Source organism: Balaenoptera physalus (assembly GCF_965194825.1).
Source record: "Balaenoptera physalus genome assembly, chromosome: 4".
Lineage (NCBI taxonomy): Eukaryota > Metazoa > Chordata > Mammalia > Artiodactyla > Balaenopteridae > Balaenoptera > Balaenoptera physalus.
This window is the reverse complement of record NC_138891.1, coordinates 62,175,741-62,192,804: the sequence shown is the minus strand read 5'-3', so window position 1 is coordinate 62,192,804 and position 17,064 is coordinate 62,175,741. Positions and strand designations below refer to the sequence as shown.

Here is a 17,064-nt window from a genome sequence, read left to right as displayed (position 1 = left end):
TTTGCCAGCCTCAGGAATGAGCCGGTTAGGTGTTCTGGTCAAGGGCACTTAGTACCGGGGAGAACAGCCAGAACTGCAACTTTTGATTTCTAGATTCGTTTTCTTCCCACAAAGTAAATCTTATTGAATCACTCTGTAGGCTTAAGGTTTAAATGTAACTAAGTCATATCTAGACTTGGTTGCAAGTTTTTAAAAATTGAGATTCTTTTGAGAGAACAATGACAGATCTTACATATCCTGTTTAATCATAATTCCATTTGGATTCATTTTATAGGGGATGGACTTGGAAGCAAAGAGCCATGAAGTATGCAACTACCACAGGTACTGACACCCTCTTCTATTTGGCCTTGTTTCAGGTTATGAAGTAAGAAAGGGAAATGTTTAATTATTTAATGTGTGCATAATAGAATTAGTTTTTATATACTTCTGGCGTTTTGGATATTCATGATTACTTTCTTAGTATTGAGTCAATGGTTTTCACCTCTTATGTTAAATCTCTCTTGCTTTTGAGTCTAAAATATATAGGTAAATAGTTAAGGACATTTTATGTTTATGTTGTTATTTGTTTGCCCCTCTTTAGTGTATTGAATTGAAAAAGCATAAATATGATGGTCTAAATCAGTGCTTGAAAACAGTTCTTTCAAGTAGCTGGAATTTTTTTTTTTTTTCAAATAAAATGTTACGTGGAGTTCCCAACTGTAAACATTTAAACGTGTAACTTCCGGTTGACTGAGTGTAGCCCCCTCCTCCAACATATACATGCATGCTTCACCCTAGCACCCCTTGTGACAGCTTGGGCTCTATAGATCCCTGTTGAAAAACATAGTTTTTTGTTTGTTTGTTTTTTATAATGATGCTGAGCTTTTTTTCTTTTTTAAAAAAATATTTTTTGGCTGCGTCGGGTCTTAGTTGCGGCACGCAGGATCCTTCATTGCGGCGCGTGGGCTCCATGTTGTTGTGCACAAGCTTCTCTCTAGTTGTGTCACGCGGGCTGCAGAGCACGCAGGCTCAGCAGTTGTGGCGCGCGGGCTTAGTTGCCCCGTGGCATGTGGGATCTTAGTTCCCCGACCAGGGATCGAACTGGCATCCCTTGCATTGTAAGACTGATTCTTAACCACTGGACCACGAGGGAAGTCCCGAAAAACATACTTTTAAATTATATAAAACTTTATTTTTTGAGAAAAATAAATATTATAAACTGTCAAAAACATTTATTTCATGTGTGATGATGGAAGTGTATTTTATTTATTAATACAATAACATGTCCTATGACACTGATGCCAGTGAACTGGTGCAGTATTCATTTATATTGCAAGAACCACACACCCCTGTGTACAGAGGGATGGAGGCAGTGGAGCAGAGTGATGAAGAGCTCACATTCTGGAGTGAAGCTAACCTGGGTTCAAATCCTGGAGCTACCATTTTTTTTAGCTCTGTGATTTCAGGAAAGCCAGTATCTCTTTCAATCTTAATATCTTCATTTTCAAAATTGAGATAATAATAATAGCCTCTACTTCATAGGATGATTGTGAGGATTTAAGTCCAAGTTGAGTCTTCAGCAGAGGACCTGGGGCATAGAAAATAGGTATTAAAGTTTAGTTATTATTAACTGTGCTTTTTTTTTTTTTAGCTATTGTAATTTGGTCTTTGACATAACAAAGCATCTTTTAATTTTATTTTAAATTGAAGAAGCTGAGTAAGAATTTATGTTAATAAGAGTATCTTGAATTTCATGACTTCTAAAGGCTTATTAACAGCTCTCCCTGATCTGATCACACTGGCATTGATTCTAATCAAGGTCAAAATGGAAAGGCAGCAGAAACTAACACACCACTGTAAAGCAATTATACTCCAATAAAGACGTTAAAAAAAAAACAACCCACAATGAGGGGGTACTTCCCTGGTGGTCCAGTGGTTAAGACTCCACACTCCCAATGCAGGGGGCCCGGGTTTGATCCCTGGTCCGGGAGCTAGATCCTGCATGCATGCCACAGCTAAGAGAGCGCATGCTGCACCTAAGGATCTCGCACACCTGCAGCAAAGGATCCCGCATGCCACAACGAAGATCCTGAGTCCCGCAGCTAAACCCGGTGCAGCCAAAACAAACAAACAAACAATCAAACAAAAAAAAAGAAAGTCAAAGAAGATAACTTGGTTTACCCAGAGAGACAGTCTACAATAAAGACAATAGAGACACTGTAAGTTAAAGTGACCCTATCTCTGCCAATGTCTAACTTTACCCTACACAAGTAGCAACATCTACAAATATTGGACATTGAAAAGAAATGCACTGATATTAGCTAAAATGGTTATTTGAGGCTTTGTTATGCTGATTTTATCAAAACAAATGTTTATAACCTAGTTAATATCATAGAATATTTACATTTGGCCCTCTAGTATCCATAGGTGCCGCATCTGCAGGTTCAACCAGCCAAGGATCAAAAATATTTGAAAATTCCAGGAAGTTTCCAAAACAAATCTTGAATTTGCTGTGCACTGGCAACTATTTATATAGCATTTACATTGTACTTACAACTATTTATGTAGCATTTTTTTTTTAATTAATTACTTTATTTATTTATTTTTGGCTGCGTTGGGTCTTCGTTGCTGTGCGCGGGCTTTCTCCAGTTGCGGCGAGCAGGGGCTACTCTTCCTTGCAGTGCACGGGCTTCTCATTGCAGTGGCTTCTCTGTGTTGCAGAGCATGGGCTCTAGGCATACAGGCTTCAGTAGTTGTGGCACATGGGCTGAGTAGTTGTAGCTCGCGGGCTCTAGAGCACAGGCTCAGTAGTTGTGGTGCATGGACTTAGTTGCTCTGCGGCATGTGGGATCTTCCCGGACCAGGGCTCGAACCCATGTCCCCTGCATTGGCAGGGAGATTCTTAACCACTGTGCCATCAGGGAAGTCCCTGTAGCATTTATATTATATTAGGTATTATAAGTAATCTAGAGATGATTTGAAGTAAACCGGAGGGTGTGGGTAGGTTATATGCAAATAGTACACCGTTTTATATAGTATTAGTATTTATGCATCTGTGGGTTTTGGTGTCTGCAGGGGTCCTGGAACCAGTCCCCCATGGATACTGAGGGACAACTATATTTTGCATTCTCATTCCTTAATTCCCCAGTAACATTTGTGTATGGTTTTCATGGTATTTTAAACAGGACGAAACATTACCAAGGTCCTCATTGCAAACAGAGGAGAAATTGCCTGCAGGGTGATACGAACAGCCAAAAAAATGGGCGTACAGTCTGTGGCTGTTTATAGTGAGGCCGACAGGAATTCCATGCATGTTGACATGGTACGTTGTTAAAAACTGGAAGTCAAATTTTGTAAGTGATCATATTTGTTTATTGTGTCAGCATTTTACTTCTTTGTTGACAGCTTATATTTGCTAGTATTAACAGTGTCTAAGTAGGTAAGTTCAAACTGCTCACTAAAAATTTATCTTGGGAACCTTTTCCAAAAGTAACACCAGTGGAACTACACTGTGTGCCTAGTGGTGTAGTTGACTTCTAGGCAAGGTCCTGTCTCATCAAGGATTGGTTAAAACGGTTCAGAGAATGTGGCTGGCCCACAGATCACACTGTCAGTGGCGCACATTCAGATCCCAGATGTACCAGGAGAAGGATCGAGGTCAGTCTTAGCAACTACCAGTTACTGGCCAAGGGATCTTAGACAAGTCATTTAATGTTTCTGAGCCTTGACTTAACTGTAAAATTATGACCAGCTTCACCTGGGCTTTCCACACTGCCACTTTTCCCTTGAATTCTGTGCAGGGACTATCTCAAACCAGTTTTGCTCCATTCCAACCTCTGACTCTCCCTCTACCACCTATTCTCAGCAGATGATCTCGAGTCACAGAGGACATAGAACTGAGCTTCCTGCCACAGAATCTGCTCGCTGCATCTGCATCTGTCCTCTTCCTATCCAAGGCTAGTTGTCTTCCTGTGCTGTGGAGTCCTTTTCCTCTCCCCTGTTAAGAATCTTCCATTTTCTTCTTTTCTCACTGTATACTGTCACTCTAGATCATATCATCAACTGCTGTGGCTTTGCTAAAAACTTCCAAATGTCTATTTCTAGCCCAGACTTTCTTTTGAACATGATACATGTCTATCCAGCCTCCCACTCAACACCTCCACCTGGATGGGCACCAAATCAATATGTCTGAAATTGAACTCATCACCTTTCATCTGTGCTGAGCATGCTTTTCTTGCAGACTTCCCTAACCCAGTAGGTGGCAACACCATCACTCATAAAAATAATAATGCCAGAGATCTGGGAGTCTTTAAATATCTCCCATCTTCCTCCCCTCTCTACATCCTTCCCCCTTCCCCATCTAGACAATCTCCAATTGCTGTTAATTCTGCTTCCCAAACATTTCTTTCCACTTCTTTCTGCCCTCTACCACCTGCACCTTAAGTCAAAGCCGCTATCATCTTTGCCTGGTCAAGTGCTGTAGCCTTGTGTGTGGTCTCCCTACTTTACCCTTGACCCCCTCCCACAATATTTTCTACACTTCAGCCAGACTGATAGCTTAAAAATCAGATTTTTTCATGTTGCTCCTATGCTTTAAATGCTTTAAACCTTTTTATCATCCTCCAGATTGTCAATAATTTAAAAGATGGATAGTATTCAGTGTTGGTTAATGTGGTTAGAAATTAGGTTATTGATGGAAATGTATATTAGTGACACCATTTCAAGGGATGATTAACCAGGAGTGATTAAAATGTCATATCTTTCACCCAGCCCTGCAAACACTCCTCTAGATCTCTGTCCAGAGACATACTCACACATACGTGCACCTAGAGGCATGCACAAGATGCTGCCGGCATCTATTTGCCATTACAGCTTAAATGTCCATTTAGAGGTACCTGATTAAATGAACTATGGTACCTTCATACTGTGGAACATTATGCAATTGTTATAAAAAAATGAGGTAGATGTGTGTACTAGCAAGGAAAGAGCTCTCAAAACATACTGTTAGTGAAAAAAGCAATTGCAGAAGATGACTCTAGAGTTTGATCCTATTGGTGAAAAAACAAAAACTAAAACTGTTGTATGTTTATATAAATACATTCAAATAAATAGGAATGTGGATATGGAAAGGTATGTCCCAAATTGATCATAGAGGTTATATCTGGAAGGGGTTTAGAATGAGGGAGAGGGGCAATGCCGAAGGACTCCTTTGCTTCTGTATTATTGTTCACAGTCTTCAGAATGAGAATGGATTTGTGTATTGTGGAATTAAAAGTTTAAATTAAAAACACACACTTTAAAAAGTCTCATCATGTGTCCCCTTGGGAGACAATCCAAAGCTTTAACCTCCCACAAGGCCCTCTGAAATCTGCATCCCCCTGTCTTCCAGCCACATGTCTGGTCCCTGACCCTTTATTCATTGCTCCAGCCACACAAGCCTCCTTCAGTCCCTCAAATGGGCCAGATTTCTTCCCACCCCAGGACCTTCATATGTGTTGTTTTCTCTGCCAGTGAGGCTTGCCCCCATCTCCATTCCTGTTCCAAACTCCACCGCCTCCGCCTGTTTGCCTGGCCAAGTCCCAGGTCAAGGAGCCCCTTGACCTTCCCTCCCAGCCTTTCCCTGACCAGACTAAACCTGATCCTCTTCCTCTTACCTGCATTGTGTCCTCTGTGTTTCCTTCTTGGCCTTTATCACAGCTCTCATTAAGTGTGTGAATGTATGTTTGATGTTTGTCTCTTCCTCTAGACAGAGACGCTTGTCCTATTTACTGATATATAGGCAGCTTCACCTCAAAGCATGGCACATAGTGGGCATTCAGTAAGTCTTTGAATGAATGAATGATATTGTGTATCTGGTCTGCTTCAAGGGGTACTATGATTATATGAAAGTTTTAAGGGACAATATAAAAATAGTTCATAAATGTATAGAAGGCGTATTATCATACTCTAATAATTATATAAACTTAAGGAAACTTTGTAATTTTATTTCTTACTGTATACATCTGTTATATATTTTGTCTCTGTTGTCAAATTGTACATTTTTGACATTGACTACATTTAAGGTTACTATTGTTGCTAATAATAATACTGTGACTAATGCCTCTTGCCTTCTAACCCAAGGCACTTTAATTTCACTCTAAGTGTGTGTTTTATACATAAAAGTCAAGTTTTGGTACCCTCCTCCTGTGAAAGATTCCAAACTGGCTTATTTTTATAATATAGACATGAGCTGCTACTTCTGTTTCTCAATTCTTTCATTGTTCTTAGGAGCCAGCATTTTTATTTATAATAATAAGATGACCCAGCAGCAGTTCTGTATAGTGTACTAGTGTGTACCAGCTGTGTGGTCTTTTAAGCATGTAATATTCCTTCAACAGGCAGATGAAGCACATTCCATCGGCCCCGCTCCCTCACAGCAGAGCTACCTTTCTATGGAGAAAATCATTCAAGTGGCCAAGATCTCCGCTGCACAGGTAAAAGAGTCATGAAGAAATTTGCATTGCAGGGACTTCCCTGGCGGTCCAGTGGTTAGGATTCTGCGCTTCTAATGCAGGGGGCGCAGGTTCGATCCCTGGTTGGGGAGCTAGTATCCCACATGCCACTTGGTGTGGCCAAAAAAAAGAAGAAATTTGCATTGCAAAAGGAATAAGTTTTGTACAGGTTACACAAAATTGCTTATTATTTACAGAACTCGTTCTCTATTTTTAGCTGTTCCCAAGATTTTTACATTTGATTATGGGATTGTTATTGTAAAGTAAGAGTGTCGCTTCTCACTCCTCAGCCACTCTACCGTCTTACTGAGTCCTGTGAACTTTAGATCTTTGGGGAAACAGGTGGAGGGAGGGTTTAATTACAAATTTAAATTAAGAGGGAATTCAGCTCTTCTACCTTCAAAGCCAGATACTAGGAACATCGGATTCTTTGGGAGAAATAGATGGTGCTCTAAATTACAAGGAAAAATAGAATCAAGAAAGAAATCCTTTTCCCTCTTGACTTCCCAGTCTTAGTCTAAGGCCCCGCTCCCTGTTTTTCCAATATCCTAGACTCAAAATTTTGCTGTTATTATATCTGTCATCCTTCAAAATAAAATAGGAACCAACTTGTGTTGAATCTTTCTTTGAAATGTCTCCAGAAGTTGTTCTTTTTAATCACACAGCCAGACCTTATGATCTCTTATCTGGATTTCTGATTCTCAGCTGGTTCCCCTACTTCTAAATCCCTTGCCCATCCAATGAGTTGTGCTAGACAGATAACTGCTAGCAGTTGTTTTTACTGCAAGACAGATGTAAGACAGATGTTTCTTAAACCCTTGTTTCATTATTACCACCTGCTCTTTTTTTTTTTTCCTCAATAACTTCACCCCTTTCTCATCCTATTCCCCAGTTAGTAAATCTTTTGTGGTTATAAGATAAAGTTCAAACTCTTCAGCCTAGCATTTAAGAGTTTCCAGTATTTGTCAAAACTTATTTCTCATCGCCACTTGTTTATTATGGTTGCAATGAACTTTCCTCTGTCTTTACATATCATGCTTATTTCTCTAGGCATTTGCTTATATTGTTCCATGTGCCGGAAATGCTCTTTTCCTCCTTCTCATATCATTCATGCATTTATTCACTCAGCAAACGTTACTTGGTCTCCTGCTTTGTGCCAGCTTCTAAGCATGTATGCAGGGACTTCCCTAGTGGTCCAGTGGTAAAGGATCCACCTTCAAATGCAGGGGACGCAGGTTCGATCCCTGGTTGGGGAACTAAAATCCCACATGCCACGGCGCAACTAAGCCCATGCGCTCTAGAGCCCATGTGCCGCAACTACTGAGTCCGTGCACTCTGGAGCCTGCACACCACAACTAAAGAGAAACCCGAGCACCGCAATGAAAGATCTCGCATGCCGCAACGAAGATCCCGCGTGCTGTAACTAAGACCCGATGCAGCCAAATAAATAAATATTTTAAAATAAAGCATATATGCAGCAATGACTAACACAGTTTATAACCTATGTCTGAAGCTACACTCTTGTAGGTGAGGCACAAAATAAATACTGGGTTGGCCCAAAAGTTTGTTCGTAAGATGTTACGGAAAAACCTGAACGAACTTTTGGGCCAACCCAATATTTAAAGGAGTAAAGAACTAATATAACTAGGAATGTTATAAGTGGTGGGAAGAAAGTAAAGCCAGATAAGGGAGTAAAGACTGGTTAGGAAATGCTTTTAAATAGGATGATCAGTGGAGGCCTCTTTGAAGAGGTGACACTTGAACAGGGACCTGCCTGATGAGAAGGAGCCAGCCATATGAAGCACTTGACGAGAAAGGTTCATTCACATGGGACTGCCAGGACGCTGAGATGAGTATAAGCTTGTGGTCAAGGGACAAAAATATTCAGTGTGGATGGAGTGAAGGCAATGAGGGGCTGTGTCATTCAGGATCCAGTTAGTAAAACTGAAATTCCATTAGATATTTCAACAGAGGGAGATTAATTTAGGGATTAGTTCCACCAGTGTTAGAGGACTAGAAGAGAAAAAAGTATGTTGAAATTACCTACTGATAAAACTACAGGTATTGATAACCACCCCTTGGGCTGGGGAAGAGGTTGGAGGAAGGACCTTCTGCAGCTCTTGCTCAGTTCTCTATGGAGGGGCCCTACCTGGCTGCAGGGAGCATAATGAGGCTGGTTCTGGAAGTTCCAAGAGAGACTAAACACGGGAACTGCTGCTGCCCAGGGTGGAAGAACAGGAAGCTTCCCTGGCTTCCAGTTTCCCTACAGTGACCCCTGCTGGCGGGACCTGATAAGAAACCAGCTGGCAAGAACAGTAATTTGCAGGGCCCTGTCGCCAAACTCAGTATGGAAGGTTGGGTTTGGAGCTGGAAAACCAACTGACACAGGAGGGAAGTGGTAGATGATGAAGCTGAGAGTGGTAGAGGCAGCATCATTCAGAGCATTATAGGCCTTACTGAGGAGTTTGCATTTCATTCTAAGTAGCTATTGGAGGATTTTAAGCAGGGGAGGGAGGTGATCTGATTTATATTTTAATAAGATCATTGTGGCTGCCGGTGGGGAATAGGCTAGCGGGATGGGGCAAAGGTGGGGTGATAACAAACACAGCAGGCAGAGTAATTAGGAGTCAATTGCAGTAGTCTTGCCCTTCACTGCCACTGGAATTCCTGCCTCTTACAATTACTTTCATGACTCTAGTCACACTGATGTCTCCCTTTTCCTTTAGCATTTGCTTTCCTGTTCCTGTCATCTTTATACTTAATTAGCTATTTTCTTGTTTAACAATTTTAATGCATATCATGACTCCTCAACTCACTTGTGCTCCGTTTAAGAGAAGAACCCACAACTGAGACTTATTTTCTCTACCTCCTAACATTCCCATGACCTGGCACAGGGGGTCATTAATTTGAATTAATGAATATATGCGGTTGTTTTGTATTTATGTGTTTCTGCATCTATGTTCTCTTCTTTAGAATCAGAGTTTCTAGACTGAACAATGTAGGCACTGATTTATACACACAGGTATTTAAAACATGCTTGTTTCTAAAGCTTTTTAGTTATCATTTGGAGTAAAAGGCCCTTAGGAATCCAGGCACTTTAACATAATTGTCACTTTGTATTTATCACATGTTTGAGCTTACATGAGACAGTATCATTACTGCCATTTTACAAATATAAAATGCACAGGATACGTGATACCCAAAATCATCTAGTCTCACTACTCAAAGTGTGGTCCATGGCATCATTTGGTAGAAATGCAGCTTCTTAGGCCAGACTCCAAGCCCACTGTAATTTACATTTTTATGCATAATTTGCATTTTTTCAATATCTTCAGGTACTTTGAAAGCAAAACTCGTCTCATCATTGAAAGAGAAAGAATTAAACAAACGTATCCTGACTCTCAGCCCTATTGCCTATTTCTTTAAGTAACGACTCTATAGCAAATTTATGATATGTTAATTCTGGAGAATTTGTGAACTCTATCTGAATTAGTATTATGTTAGATGCCATAATAACACAAACAATGAGAAAAGAATAAATAATTTTCACACATTTTGCCTGGATATTCAAGATTTGAGGTGACTTGCAACATTACAGATAGTGGTTAAGACTAAGATAAAAGCAAAAAATAAGTAATATGGGACTATTATTGGGGCATGGTGGTTGGAATTAAGTCAGAAAACTTAGGCCAAGGAAAGCTTCTTTAGTTCTTCCTGCAGCCCTGATCAAAAAGGAAATTTGGTGGGTTAAAATTTACAGGGCTCTTTAATAAGAGGATATTTACCAATTAACAGATCAAACCTTGCCCTCACTTTGACTTGGAAGAAGAATCATATTGATCCTTCTAGTAAAGCAGCGGTCCCCAGCCTTTTTTGACACCAGGGACTGGTTTCGTGGAAGATAATTTTTCCACAGACCGGGTGCAGGGTGGGGGGATGGTTTGGGGATGATTCAAGCACATTACATTTATTGTGTACTTTATTTCTATTATTATTACATTGTAATATATAATAAAATAATTATACAACTCACCATAATGCAAAATCAGTGGGAGTCCTGAGCTTGTTTTCACTTGCCACTCACTGATAGGGGTTTTTTGGTTTTTTTGGGTTTTTAAAATTTTATTTATTTATTTATTTATTTTTGGCTGCGTTGGGTCTTCGTTGCTGTGTGGGCTTTCTCTAGTTGCAGTGAACTGGGGCTACTCTTTCATTGTGGTGGCTTCTCTTGTTGCGGAGCACGGGCTCTAGGTGCAAGGGCTTCAGTAGTTGTGGCACATGGGCTCAGTAGTTGTGGCTCACAGGCTCTAGAGCACAGGCCCAGTAGTTGTGGCACATGGGCTTAGTTTCTCCGCAGCATGTGGGATCTTCCCAGAACAGGGCTTGAACCTGCATCCCTTGCATTGGCAGGTGGATTCTTAACCACTGTGCCACAAGGGAAGCCCACTGATAAGGTTTTAATATGAGTCTGCAAGCAGTTGATTTACTATGGTCTCTGTACAGTCAGGCTCTCTGCTGATGATAATCTGTATTTGCAGCCACTCCCCAGCTAGATCCCTCGCATGCACAGTTCACAGTAGGGTTTGCACTCCCATGAGGCTCTAATGCTGGCGCTGATCTGACAGGAGGTGGAGCTCAGGCAGTAATGTGAGCAACGGGGAGTGGCTGTAAATGCAGATGAAGCTTTGCTCGCTCGCCCCGCCCCCCCGCTCACCTCCTGCTGTGCAGCCTGGTTCCTAACAGGCTGTGGACTGGTACCAGTCTGTGACCTGGGGGTTGGGGACCCCTGTAATAAAGGACATTGAATGACATGTGCATAGTGATTTTGAAAGAAGTTTGCCAAAAGTGTAGAATTCTTTTTTTTGTACAAATACAATTTTTAAAGGGTATGTTCCATTTACAGTTATTACAAAATATTGGCTATATTCTCCAAGTTGTATAATATATTCTTGTAGCTTATTTTATACATAACAGTTTATACCTCTTAATCTCCTACCCCAATTTTGCCCCTTCCGTTTTCCCTCTCCCCACTGGTAACCACTAGTTTGTTCTCTATATCTGTGAGTCTGCTTGTTTTTTTTTTTTTTTTGGGCCGCGCAGCATGGCTTATGGGATCTTAGTTGCCCAATCTGGGATCGAACCCAGGCCCCTGGCAGTGAGAGCACCAAGTCCTAACCACTGGACCACCAGGGAATTCCCTGCTTCTTTTTTGTTATATTTGCTAGTTTGTTGTATTTTTTAGATTTCCTCATATAAGTGATATCATAAAGTATTTGTCTTTCTCTGTCTGACTTATTTCACTTAACATAACGCCCTCCAAGTCCATCCATGTTGCTGCAGATGGCAAAATTTCATTCTTTTTTATGGCCGAGTAGTATTCCATTGTATACATATACCACATCTTCTGTATCCAGTCATCTATTGATGGGCACTTACGTTGCTTCCAGATCTTGGCAATTGTAAATAATGCTGCTATGAACATTGGGGTGCATGTATCTTTTCAAATTAGTGTCTTTATTTTTTTCAGATATATACCCGGGAGTGGAATTGCTGGGTCATATGGTAGTTCTATTTTTAATTTTTTGAGAAACCTCCGTACTGTTTTCCACAGTGGCTGCACCACAGTGGCTGCACCAATTTACATTCCCACCAACAGTGTAGAAGTGTTCCCTTTTCTCCATATCCTCACCAACATTTGTTATTTCTCTTCTTTTTGATGGTAGCCATTCTGACAGTTGTGAGGTGATATGTCATTGTGGTTTTGATTTGCATTTCCCTGATGATTGGTGATGTTGAGCATCTTTTCATGTGCCTGTTGGCCATCTGCATTTACTCTTTGGAAAAATGTCTATTCAGTTCTCCTGCCCATTTTTTAATCGGGTTGTTTGTTTTTTTGATGTTGAGTTGTATGAGCTGTTTATATATGTTGGATATTAATCGCTTATCAGTCATATCATTTGCAAACATTTTCTCCCATTCAGTAGGTTGTCTTTTCGTTTTGGCAATGGTTTCCTTTGCTGTGCAAAAGCTTTTAAGTTTAATTTGGTTCCATTTGTTTATTTTTTCTTTTATTTCCTTTACTTTAGGAAATGAATCAAAAAAAATATTGCTGCAATTTATGTCAGAGTGTTCTGCCTGTGTTTTCCTCTAGGAGTTTTATAGTATCCAGTCTTACATTTAGGTGTTTAATCCGTTTTGAGGTTTTTTTTGTATATGGTGTTAGAGAATGTTTTAATTTTATTCTTTTACATGTAGGTGTCCAGTTTTCCCACCACTTATTGAAGAGACTGTCTTTTCTCCATTGTATATTCTTGCCTCCTTTGTCATAGATTGATTGACAAGTGTGTGGGGTTTTTTTCTGGGCTCTCTATCCTGTTCCATTGATCTGTGTGTCTCTTTTTGTGCCAGTACCATACTGCTTTGACTACTGTAGCTCTGTAGTATAGTCTGAAGTCAGGGAGCATGATTCCTCCAGCTCTGTTCTTTCTCAAGTTTGTTTTGGCTATTTGGGGTCTTTTGTGTTTCCATGTAGACTTCTAAATGTGGCCATTTTAACATAGGCGTTTTTATAGATGCTAGAGTAAAATTTACACTTGAGCTAAATTTCTGGTGATTTGCCTGGTAACATGGCTGTATTGAGAGAATCTAAAAGATGTAATGGTAAGCATGTTCATTAGGCTAGTCCTCTTGACAGTCAGTTTTCTCAGGCCTTCTCTGGCTGGGAAAGAGGTAGTAGTAGTAAGTGCTGGCTGAAGGTTAGAATCACTGAGGAGCCTTTTAAAGAGAATGTTGATACAGTACCATGGGAGGGGCCTAAAGTCACCTGGAAGGGAGCTTTATGCTCTCTGGTGGAATGCTAGTGATTATTTCTTGAGCTGAGTGTTGTCTACACAGGTGTATTCAGTTTATGAAAACTATGTTTATAAAAGCTGTATACTTATAATGTGCACTTTTTTGTAAGTATATTATTCTTTAGTGAAAAGCTTTTGCCAGACCTCACTGATCCCCTTAGTTATCTGGATTAGCTCCTGAACATGAATGTTTTGTAAAAGTGCTCCAGTTTCTTTTAATGTGCCACCAGGAATGAATAACTTTGTTCGAGATGTTTCAAAATCACTGACAAGTAACCTTAATGAATATAGCAAGTTATTTAACTAAATACTGGTCATCTATGTGGTTGACCAAAAGGAAATCCAAATGTCATAAGAATCACAGATGTGGGTAGGAAATTCTTGGTAATAAGAATTTGAAAAAAAAAAAGAATTTTTGAGGGAGTTCCCTGGTGGTCCAGTGGTTAGGATTCCAGACTTAAACTGCCGGGGGCCCAGGTTTGATCCCTGGTCGGGGAACTAAGATCTTGCAAGCCACGCAATGTGGCCAAAATTTTAAAAATGTTAAAAAAAAAAAAAAAAGAAGAATTTGAAGAGTATGGCTTGTCCCCTCCACCACGGAAAGGACACATCTCATTTTTGCTGAAGACAGAGCTAATAACAACAACAACAACTTTGGACCTGTGCATATGCTTGAACAAACACAGAGCAGAATAGACACAAACTAAAAACATGGAAGAAATTATTTTGGCAGAGATTTAAGGGTAGGAGATGATGCCAGTTTTCTGTCTTTATTGTCAAAGGCATATTAGTACTATGGGATGAACAATCTAAACAGACTTACAATCCTGTGATCCACCAGGGTGAATTGGCAGCTAGATACATGCCTGATGGCTTGGAATTAGCCCGCTGGTAATAGTAGTATTGTTAGATTTCCTTTTTAATCCATTCAAATGCTCGAGGATACTGTGGTTTGGATATATTAAAGTGTTCACCCTAAGAGAAATTAATTAAACTTCTTGAGGCCATTCCCATAATGTCTTTGAATATTATTTTTTGCAAGGAGACAGCTGCTTTTCTTCTTAGTTATGAAGGGAGAGTATTTATCTAGTTAATCAGGGTTCTGTCAAATTAAGTATCTGTTCCAAAAGAAAGGAGGCTAGCAACCAACACTTTGAAAATGAAATTAAGGAAACAGTTACATTTGTAATAACATCAAAGAAAATCAAATACTTAGTAATAAAGTTAGCAAAAGCAGTTCAAGACCTATGTACTGAAAACTATAAAACATTGCTGAGAAAAATTAATGAAGACTTGTACATGCATGTTTATAACAGCATTACTCATAATAACCAAAAACTGGGAAAAATCCAAATTAATAAAAAACAAAATATGATATATCCATACAATCTGTAAACAAATGTGCTGTATTCATCCATGTTGTGGCATGCATCAGTATTTCATTTTTCGTTTGTGGGTGAACCACAGAAAATTATGCTAAGTTTAAGAAGCCATACATATAAGGCTACGGACTATATGATTCCATTGTATGAGACTTCTAAAAGAGGCGAAATTATAGAGAGAAAAAGCAGGTCAGTAGTTGCCTGGTTCTGTGAGCAAGGATTAATCATTTATGCACATGGGTACATAGGAACTTCTGGTAGAAGTGTTCTAAAACCGGATTATATTTATAGTCCAGTTATAGCACAGTTGTATAAATTTGCTAAATTCATCAAACTGGAAATGAGTGAATGTTATGCATTGTAAAGCATACCTTTAAAAAAGCTGTTAAAAAACCAGGGAGGACTGGGATGTAGGCCTGTTTTACTTTGCCTAATATAAATAATATTTGACATTTCATGAAAAATGACTAAAATTAAACTTTGGTTTAAAAGGAGCAAAACTCCAGGCTGACATCAAAACGTGATTATTTAACATTTTATTCACTATCTAGCATTTTGCTGTTTGCTGTCACTAAGATGTGGGTTTTTCTATTCACATGAGTTTCCCAGACATCTGAAGCTTACCGCTTTTATTTTGAAATGTTCCTTGGACATAACTATTTTGAAATGGGGTTGGATAAGCTTTTTATTTTTACATTCTCTTGGTTATAATTAAACGTACTTAATTATTATTTTAAAAGAACAAAAATGCCCTCAGAACTATTGAAGTTGGAGAGTTGCCTTATTCCTCACTAAACCATTTAAGCCTTTTTGCTTTCCTCTGTTTCCGCCCTTTTCACTGTCAGCATGTTTCTCTTAGCAGTCTTGCTGTCATTCAGTTACTGATTTTCCTCTTCTGTGGCCTAGAAAGCCAAGTAAATAAATTTCTTAAAACTCTTGAGTAAGTTGCAAGTGGTTAGGTTAAAATATGAGGGGGGGTCCTCTTTCACTGAAGTATATATAGACTTTAGTACTCGATGACCTTTTGTTTGCTTCCTAGCTTTTTTTCTGGAAAGGTGACATCTGCAGATAGTGACCTGAAGCTAAATGAGTTAGTATTATGCTACGGTGCTCTTTTCAGCTTTTGGATACGTGGCTTCAGTTCTAGGCCAGCTTTATATGGAGACACTGCAAACAACCGCCCACTCCCCTTACCACTCTGAAGCCCTTTACTCCTGCTTGCTGATATTACTTGACATTTCGTGTATATTGGGCTGGCCAAAAGTTTCATTCGTTTTTTTCTGTAAGGTGGCTCTAGTAGCACTTAGTTGTCTTTAACTTCATTTGAAACAATTTTGTTAGGTTGTATGTGACAGCTGTCATATCAGCGTGCATTTAAAAAAGACTTATCAAAATTGGTGAATCTTTGTGTAGCCATTTTAATACTGAAGATGGAAGAAAAAAAGCAACATTTTCTGCATATTATGCTTTATTATTTCAAGAAAGGTAAAAATGCAACTGAAACACAAAAAAAGATTTGTGCAGTGTATGGAGAAGGTGCTGTGACTGATCGAACATGTCAAAAGTGGTTTGCGAAACTTGGTGCTGGAGATTTCTCGCTGGACGATGCTCCACTGTCGGGTAGACCAGTTGACGTTGATAGCGATCAAATCGAGACATTAACTGAGAACGATCAACATTATACCACGCGGGAGATAGCCGACGTACTCAAAATATCCTAACCAAGCGTTGAAAATCATTTGCACCAGCTTGCTTATGTTAATCGCTTTGATATTTGGGTTCCACATAAGTTAAGCAAAAAAAACCTTCCTGACCATATTTTCGCATGTGATTCTCTACCTAAACGTAACGAAAATGTTCAGTTTTTTAAACAAATTGTGATGGGTGATGGAAAGTGGATACAGTACAATAATGTGGAACGGAAGAGATCGTGGGGCAAGTGCAATGAACCACCACCAACCACCCCAAAGTCCGGTCTTCATCCAAAGAAGGTGATGTTGTATATATGGTGGGGTTGGAAGGGAGTCCTCTATTATGAGCTCCTTCTGGAAAACCAAACGATTAATTCCAGCAAGTACTGCTCCCAATTAGACCAACTAAAAGCAGCACTCGATGAAAAGCGTCCAGAATTAGTCAACAGAAAACGCATAACCTTCCGTCAGAATAATGCAAGACCGCATGTTTCTTTGTTGACCAGGCAAAAACTGTTACAGCTTGGCTGGGAAGTTCTGATTTATCCACCATATTCACCAGACATTGCACCTTCGGATTTCCATTTATTTTAGTCTTTACAAAGTTCTCTTAATGGAAAAAATTTCAATTCCCTGGAAGACTGTAAAAGGCACCTGGAACAGTTCTTTG

At 39.6% G+C, this 17,064-nt stretch overlaps 1 protein-coding gene across 3 annotated transcripts in view; it reads left to right on the top strand.

Annotated features, from left to right (window-relative positions):
* Positions 1-17,064, top strand: part of MCCC1 (methylcrotonyl-CoA carboxylase subunit 1) — a 62,651-nt gene that overhangs the window by 2,324 nt on the left and 43,263 nt on the right. For 2 of the 3 annotated variants that reach the window (XR_014262989.1, XM_082459963.1), the window contains exons 2-4: positions 275-321; positions 3,165-3,301; positions 6,357-6,452. Coding sequence is in view for 2 of the 3 variants with exons in the window: in XM_082459963.1 (XP_082316089.1) it covers positions 275-321; positions 3,165-3,301; positions 6,357-6,452 (280 nt within the window). In the remaining variant the exon portion in view is untranslated. The remainder of the gene's footprint in view (positions 1-274; positions 322-3,164; positions 3,302-6,356; positions 6,453-17,064) is intronic. The other variant, XM_082459964.1, reaches the window with a different exon arrangement.